This window comes from Passer montanus, unplaced genomic scaffold (genome assembly GCF_014805655.1).
Source record: "Passer montanus isolate IOZ18808 unplaced genomic scaffold, ASM1480565v1 scaffold427, whole genome shotgun sequence".
Taxonomy (NCBI): Eukaryota; Metazoa; Chordata; class Aves; order Passeriformes; family Passeridae; genus Passer; species Passer montanus.
In genome coordinates this window covers 2,038-10,340 of record NW_024369119.1, presented here as the reverse complement: position 1 = coordinate 10,340, position 8,303 = coordinate 2,038, and the positions used below count along the sequence as shown (strand labels likewise).

Here is an 8,303-nt window from a genome sequence, read left to right as displayed (position 1 = left end):
TGTGCCCAGGTGTGCCCAGGTGTGCCCAGGTGCGCCCGGGCGGGCGCAGGTGCCAGGATGATGTGCGAGGTGCTGCCCACCATCAGCGAGGACCCGCGGCGGGGCTCGGGCGCGGCCGAGGAGCCGGGGCTGGAGCAGCTGATGGTGCAGATGCTGCGGGAGCGCGAGCGGCTGCTGGAGACGCTGCGGGACACGCAGGAGGGGCTGAACACGGCGCACCTGCGGCTGCGCGACCTGGCGCACGAGCGGGACCTGCTGCAGCTCAACTGCGCCCTGCCCCAGGTGAGACCGGTGTGGGAGGGGCTGAACAGGTGTGGGAAGGGCTGAACTGGGTGTGGGAGGGGCTAAACTGGGTGGGGGAGGGGTTAAAGTGGGTGTGGTCAGGGGCTGAACACGGCGCACCTGCGGCTGCGCGACCTGGCGCACGAGCGGGACCTGCTGCAGCGCCAGCTCAACTGCGCCCTGCCCCAGGTGAGACACGTGTGGGCGGGGCTGAACAGGTGTGGGAGGGGCTAAACTGGGTGTGGGAGGGGCTGAACTGGGTGTGGGAGGGGTTAAAGTGGGTGTGGTCAGGGGCTGAACACGGCGCACCTGTGCTCACCTGGCGCACGAGCGGGACCTGCTGCAGCGCCAGCTCAACTGCACCCTGCCCCAGGTGAGACAGGTGTGGGAGGGGCTAAACTGGGTGTGGGAGGGGCTAAACTGGGTGTGGGAGGGGTTAAATGGGGTGTGGTCAGGGGCTGAACACGGCACACCTGTGCTCACCTGGCGCACGAGCGGGACCTGCTGCAGCGCCAGCTCAACTGCGCCCTGCCACAGGTGAGACAGGTGTGGGAGGGGGGAGGGGTTAAATGGGGTGTGGTCAGGGGCTGAACACGGCACACCTGTGCTCACCTGGCGCACGAGCGGGACCTGCTGCAGCGCCAGCTCAACTGCGCCCTGCCACAGGTGAGACAGGTGTGGGAGGGGCTGAACAGGTGTGGGAGGGGCTGAACTGGGTGTGGGAGGGGCTGAACTGGTGTGGGAGGGGCTAAACTGGGTGGGGTTAAACCAGGTGTGGTCAGGGGTTGGGCAGGTGAGGGCAGGTCAGGTGTGCTCAGGTGTGGGAAAGTTTGGGGGAGGGGTTAAAGCAGGTGTGGCACTGTGGGGGCGGGGTTAAACAAGGTGTGGCACTGTGGGGGCGGGGTTAAAGCAGGTGTGGTCAGGGAGGGGCAAAGGTGTTGGGCAGGTGAGTGCGGGTCAGGTGTGCTCAGGTGTGAGGGACCCCGTGTCCCTGTCGCTGTCCCCAGTGTCCCCAAATGTCCCTGCTGTCCCCACTGTGTCCCCACTGCCCTCAATCCCCCCAGTGTCCCCAATGTCCCCATTGTCCCCAGTGTCCCCAGTGTCCCCAGTGTCCCCATTGTCCCCAGTGTCCCCAGTGTCTCCAATGGTGTCCCCAAACCCCTCGCTGTCCCCAGTGTCCCAAATGTTCCTAATGTCCCTAATGTGCCCATGGTGTCCCCGCTGTCCCCAATGTCCCCAATCCCCCCAGTGTCTCCAATGTCCCCTTCGTCCCCAGTGTCCCCACTGACCCTGATGTTCCCACTGTCCCCACTGGTGTCCCCAGTGGTGTCCCCAGTGTCCCCTCACTGTCCCAGTGTCCCCTCACTGTCCCCTCTGGTGTCCCCTGTCTCTGTGTCCCCTCCAGTGTCCCCTGACTGTCCCCTGTGGTGTCCCCTGACTGTCCCCGTGTCCCCGTGTCCCCTGACTGTCCCCACTGGTGTCCCCAGTGGTGTCCCCAGTGTCCCCTCACTGTCCCCTCTGGTGTCCCCTGTCTCTGTGTCCCCTCCAGTGTCCCCTGACTGTCCCCTGGTGTCCCCTCACTGTCCCGGTGTCCCCGTGTCCCCTGACTGTCCCCTGGTGTCCCCTCACTGTCCCGGTGTCCCCGTGTCCCCTGACTGTCCCCGTGTCCCCCCGGTGTCCCCTGACTGTCCCCCGGTGTCCCCAGGAGCTGGCGGCGCTGACCAAGGAGCTGAACCTGTGCCGGGAGCAGCTGCTGGAGCGCGAGGAGGAGATCGCCGAGCTCAAGGCCGAGCGCAACAACACCCGCGTGAGCACCTGGGGACAGCTGGGACACCTGGGACACCTGGGGACAGCTGGGGACACCTGGGACACCTGGGACACCTGGGCACACCTGGGGACACCTGGGCATGGCATGGGGCACCTGGGCACACACCTGGGGCACCTGGGGACAGCTGGGTACACCTGGGCATGGCATGGCACACCTGGGCACAGCTGGGCATGGGGCACACCTGGGCATGGGGCACCTGGGCACAGCTGGCACCCCTGCGGACACCTGGGCTTGGCATGGGGCTCCTGGCACACCTGGGCACAGCTGGGGCGCCTGGGGACACCTGGCACACCTGGGCACCTGGGGACACCTGGGCATGGAGCACACCTGGCACACCTGGGCATGGCATGGGGCACCTGGGGACACCTGGCACACCTGGGCACCTGGGGCAGCTGGGCACACCTGGGGTCCCCAGTCCTCCCAACGTCCCCCAACACCCCCAATGATGTCCCCAATGTCCCCATCTGCTGCCGGAGCACCCCACAGTGTCCCCCATGTCCCCAGTGTCCCCAATGTCCCCACTGTCCCCGTGTCCCCAGCTGCTGCTGGAGCACCTGGAGCACCTGGTGTCCCCAGTGTCCCCAATGTCCCCAATGTCCCCAGTGTCCCCGATGTCCCCAATGCCCCACAGTGTCCCCCATGTCCCCAATGTCCCCATGTCCCCGTGTCCCCAGCTGCTGCTGGAGCACCTGGAGCACCTGGTGTCGCGCCACGAGCGCTCCCTGCGCATGACCGTGGTCAAGCGCCAGGCGCAGTCCCCGGCCGGCGTCTCCTCCGAGGTCGAGGTGCTCAAGGCCCTCAAGTCGCTCTTCGAGCACCACAAGGCCCTGGACGAGAAGGTCTGGCGGGTCCCGGGGGGGTCTGGGGGGTTTTGGGGGATTTGGGATGACCTGGGGGGTCTTAGGGGGTCCCTAGGGGGTTTTGGGGGGTCTCTGGGGGATTTGGGGTGACCTGGGGGGTCCCTGGGGGGTTTTGGGGGATTTGGGATGACCTGGGGGGTCTTAGGGGGTCCCTAGGGGGTTTTGGGGGGTCTCTGGGGGATTTGGGGTGACCTGGGGGGTCCCTGGGGGGTTTTGGGGGATTTGGGATGACCTGGGGGGTCTTAGGGGGTCCCTAGGGGGTTTTGGGGGGTCTCTGGGGGATTTGGGGTGACCTGGGGGGTCCCTGGGGGGTTTTGGGGGATTTGGGATGACCTGGGGGGTCTTAGGGGGTCCCTAGGGGGTTTTGGGGGGTCTCTGGGGGATTTGGGGTGACCTGGGGGGTCCCTGGGGGGTTTTGGGGGATTTGGGATGACCTGGGGGGTCTTAGGGGGTCCCTAGGGGGTTTTGGGGGGTCTCTGGGGGATTTGGGGTGACCTGGGGGGTCCCTGGGGGGTTTTGGGGGATTTGGGATGACCTGGGGGGTCTTAGGGGGTCCCTAGGGGGTTTTGGGGGGTCTCTGGGGGATTTGGGGTGACCTGGGGGGTCCCTGGGGGGTTTTGGGGGATTTGGGATGACCTGGGGGGTCTTAGGGGGTCCCTAGGGGGTTTTGGGGGGTCTCTGGGGGATTTGGGGTGACCTGGGGGGTCCCTGGGGGGTTTTGGGGGATTTGGGATGACCTGGGGGGTCTTAGGGGGTCCCTAGGGGGTTTTGGGGGGTCTCTGGGGGATTTGGGGTGACCTGGGGGGTCCCTGGGGGGTTTTGGGGGATTTGGGATGACCTGGGGGGTCTTAGGGGGTCCCTAGGGGGTTTTGGGGGGTCTCTGGGGGATTTGGGGTGACCTGGGGGGTCCCTGGGGGGTTTTGGGGGATTTGGGATGACCTGGGGGGTCTTAGGGGGTCCCTAGGGGGTTTTGGGGGGTCTCTGGGGGATTTGGGGTGACCTGGGGGGTCCCTGGGGGGGTTTTGGGGTGACCTGGTGGCACCTGGAGGTCCCCACGGGGGTCCCCAGGGGGGTTCGGAGACGTCCCAGGTGCCACCTGGGGGGACCTGAAGGGGTCTCAGGGGGTTTTGGGGTGCCCTGGGGGGTCCCCAGGGGGGTCTCGGGGGGTTCGGGGACGCCCCTGGTCACACCTGGTGGCACCTGGTGGCACCTGGTGGCCCTCAGGGGTCCCTGGGGGGACCCAAAGGGGTCTCGGGGGACTCTTTGAGGTCACACAGGTGGCTCTGGGGACATCCTGGGGGAGGTCCTGGTGTCACCCCGGTGTCACCCCGGTGTCCCCCTGGTGCCACCTCGGTGTCCCCCCGGTGTCACCCCGGTGTCACCCCGGTGTCCCCCAGGTGCGGGAGCGGCTGCGGGTGGCCCTGGAGCGCGTGGCCGTCCTCGAGGAGGAGCTGGAGGTGTCCAACCAGGAGGTGGGGACAGCAGGGGACAGCAGGGGACACCGGGGGACACCGGGGGACAGCAGGGGACAGCAGGGGACACCGGGGGACAGCAGGGGACAGCAGGGGACACTGGGGGACACCGGGGGACAGCAGGGGACAGCAGGGGACACTGGGGGACACCGGGGGACAGCAGGGGACAGCAGGGGACAGCAGGGGTGGTGACACAGGGGTGGTGACACCAGGGTGGGTGACACCGGGGTGGGTGACACCGGGGTGGGTGACACAGGGTGTCCCTGTGGGTGGTGCCAGGGGTGACGCCTGTCATGGTCCTTTGGAGGGGGACATCTGTCCCCTGTCCCCGTGTCCCTGTTGGTGACACTGTCCCTGTCACCATGTCCCCAGTCCCTGTCCCCACAGTCCCTGTCCCTGTGGGAGCAGCTGTCCCTGCCCTGTTGGTGACACTGTCCCCATGTCCCCCTGTCCCAGTCCCTGTCCCTGCGGGAGCAGCTGTCCCTGTCCCTGTCCCTGAGGTGACACTGTCCCCATGTCCCTGTCCCTGAGGTGACACTGTCCCCATGTCCCTGTTGGTGACCCTGTCCCTGTCCCCAGTCCCTGTCCCTGCGGGAGCAGCTGTCCCGGCGCCGCTCGGGCCTGGAGGACACGGCCACCGACGGGGACAGCGCGGTGAGGGGACAGCGGGGACACCGGGGGGTCAGGGGGGACACCGGGGGGTCAGGGGTCACTGGGGCGTCAGGGGTCACCGACGGGGACAGCGCGGTGAGGGGACAGCGGGGACACCGGGGGGTCAGGGGTCATTCCCTGTCCCCAGTCCCTGTCCCTGCGGGAGCAGCTGTCCCGGCGCCGCTCGGGCCTGGAGGACACGGCCACCGACGGGGACAGCGCGGTGAGGGGACAGCGGGGACACCGGGGGGTCAGGGGTCATTGGTCAGTGTCCCTAGGGGGGTCACTGGTCACTGGTCAGGGGTCATTGGTCAGTGTCCCTGGGGGGAGGGGGTCAGTGTCCCTGGGGGGGTCAGTGTCCAGTGTCCCCAGGGTCAGTGGTCACTGGTCAGTGGTCAGCCTCCCGGGGTCAGAGGTCAGTGTCCCCAGGGGGGTCAGTGTCCCTGGGGGGTCACTGGTCACTGGTCAGTGTCCCAGGGTCAGAGGTCACTGGTCAGTGTCCCTGGGGGGGTCAGTGTCCCTGGGCTCACTGGTCAGTGGCCAGCGTCCCGGGGTCAGAGGTCAGAGGTCAGTGGTCAGTGTCCCCATGAGGGTCAGAGGTCCCTGGTCAGTGGTCAGTGTCCCTGGGGGGTCACTGGTCACTGGTCACTGGTCAGTGGCCAGTGTCCCGGGGCCAGGGCTCAGCGGTCAGTGGCCAGCGTCCTGGGGTCAGGGCTCAGCGGTCAGTGGCCAGCGTCCTGGGGTCAGGGGTCAGCGGTCAGTGGCCAGCGTCCTGGGGTCAGGGGTCAGCGGTCAGTGGCCAGCGTCCTGGGGTCAGGGGTCAGCGGTCAGTGGTCAGTGTCCCCGGGGGGTCAGAGGTCACTGGTCACTGGTCAGTGTCCCCGGGGGGTCAGAGGTCACTGGTCACTGGTCAGTGGTCAGTGTCCCTGGGTGTCACTGGTCAGTGGCCAGCGTCCCGGGGTCAGGGGTCAGTGTCCCTGGGGGTCACTGGTCACTGGTCACTGGTCAGTGTCCCCAGGAGGGTCAGAGGTCCCTGGTCAGTGGTCAGCGGCCAGCGTCCCGGGGTCAGAGGTCCCTGGTCGTTGGTCAGTGTCCCCAGGGGGGTCAGAGGTCCCTGGTCAGTGGTCAGTGGCCAGCGTCCCAGGGCCAGGGCTCAGCGGTCAGTGGCCAGTGTCCCGGGGTCAGAGGTCAGTGGTCACTGGTCAGTGTCCCCTGGGGGTCAGAGGTCAGTGGCCAGCGTCCTGGGGTCAGTGGTCAGCGGTCAGTGGCCAGCGTCCCGGGGCCAGGGCTCAGCGGTCAGTGGTCAGTGTCCCTGGGGGGGGTCACTGGTCAGAGGTCCCTGGTCAGTGGTCATTGGTCAGTGTCCCTGGGTGTCACTGGTCAGTGGTCCATGGTCAGTGGTCAGTGTCCCCTGGGGGTCAGAGGTCCCTGGTCAGTGGTCAGCGTCCCCTGGGGGTCAGAGGTCAGTGGTCAGCGTCCCCTGGGGGTCAGTGGTCAGTGGCCAGCGTCCCGGGGTCAGAGGTCAGTGGTCAGGGGCCAGCGTCCCCGGGGGGTCAGAGGTCACTGGTCAGTGTCCCTGGGGGGGTCAGTGTCCCTGGGCTCACTGGTCAGTGGCCAGCGTCCCGGGGTCAGAGGTCAGAGGTCAGTGGTCAGTGTCCCCATGAGGGTCAGAGGTCCCTGGTCAGTGGTCAGTGTCCCTGGGGGGTCACTGGTCACTGGTCAGTGTCCCAGGGTCAGAGGTCACTGGTCAGTGTCCCTGGGGGGGTCAGTGTCCCTGGGCTCACTGGTCAGTGGCCAGCGTCCCGGGGTCAGAGGTCAGAGGTCAGTGGTCAGTGTCCCCATGAGGGTCAGAGGTCCCTGGTCAGTGGTCAGTGTCCCTGGGGGGTCACTGGTCACTGGTCAGTGTCCCAGGGTCAGAGGTCACTGGTCAGTGTCCCTGGGGGGGTCAGTGTCCCTGGGCTCACTGGTCAGTGGCCAGCGTCCCGGGGTCAGAGGTCAGAGGTCAGTGGTCAGTGTCCCCATGAGGGTCAGAGGTCCCTGGTCAGTGGTCAGCGGCCAGCGTCCCGGGGTCAGAGGTCCCTGGTCGTTGGTCAGTGTCCCCAGGGGGGTCAGAGGTCCCTGGTCAGTGGTCAGTGGCCAGCGTCCCAGGGCCAGGGCTCAGCGGTCAGTGGCCAGTGTCCCGGGGTCAGAGGTCAGTGGTCACTGGTCAGTGTCCCCTGGGGGTCAGAGGTCAGTGGCCAGCGTCCTGGGGTCAGTGGTCAGCGGTCAGTGGCCAGCGTCCCGGGGCCAGGGCTCAGCGGTCAGTGGTCAGTGTCCCTGGGGGGGGTCACTGGTCAGAGGTCCCTGGTCAGTGGTCATTGGTCAGTGTCCCTGGGTGTCACTGGTCAGTGGCCAGCGTCCCGGGGTCAGGGGTCAGTGTCCCTGGGGGTCACTGGTCACTGGTCACTGGTCAGTGTCCCCAGGAGGGTCAGAGGTCCCTGGTCAGTGGTCAGTGGCCAGCGTCCCGGGGTCAGAGGTCCCTGGTCAGTGGTCAGTGGCCAGCGTCCCGGGGCCAGGCTCAGCGGTCAGTGGTCAGTGTCCCCAGGAGGGTCAGAGGTCCCTGGTCAGTGGTCAGTGGCCAGCGTCCCGGGGTCAGAGGTCAGTGGTCAGGGGCCAGCGTCCCCGGGGGGTCAGAGGTCACTGGTCAGTGTCCCCGGGGGTCAGAGGTCAGAGGTCAGGGGCCAGGCTCAGCGGCGCTGCTCGGCAGGCGGGCGGCGAGCGGCGGCGCGAGGCCGAGCTGGAGGCGTCGCTGGGCCGGCAGCGCGTGGCCGCGCTGTGCCGCCAGCTGGGCCGGCTGCAGGACGAGGCCAGCGCCGCCCAGAGAGAGCTGGCCCGGGCTCACGAGGCGGGCGCCAAGCTCCAGAGGGACCTCAAGGAGGTGAGGAGGGGGAAAAAGGGGGGGGAAATGGGAAAAAACGGGAAAAAATGGGAAAAAATGGGAAAAAATGGCAAAAAATGGCCCAAACTGGGAGGGAATGGCCCAAAACGGGAGGGTTTCACCCCAAAGTGGGAGGTGGCCAGGGCATAAGAGGAGGGGGCCAAGCTCCAGAGGGACCTCAAGCAGGTGAGAACAGAATAAAATGGGGTCAGAGGTCCCTGGTCAGTGGTCAAACGGGGGAAAAAGGGGGGGGAAATGGGAAAAAACGGGAAAAAATGGCTAAAAATGGGGGG

General features: G+C 67.2%; 1 protein-coding gene across 1 annotated transcript; it reads left to right on the top strand.

The window, feature by feature from the left end:
* Window positions 1–8,010, top strand: LOC120507327 (liprin-alpha-3-like; the record flags this gene model as incomplete). The annotated part of the gene is made up of 7 exons (XM_039719795.1): window positions 1–201; window positions 385–471; window positions 1,988–2,089; window positions 2,785–2,949; window positions 4,368–4,442; window positions 5,022–5,096; window positions 7,840–8,010. Coding segments are annotated over exons 1-7 (819 nt in total), but the record flags the coding sequence as incomplete, so codon positions are not given.
* Between the last annotated feature and the right edge of the window lie 293 nt (window positions 8,011–8,303).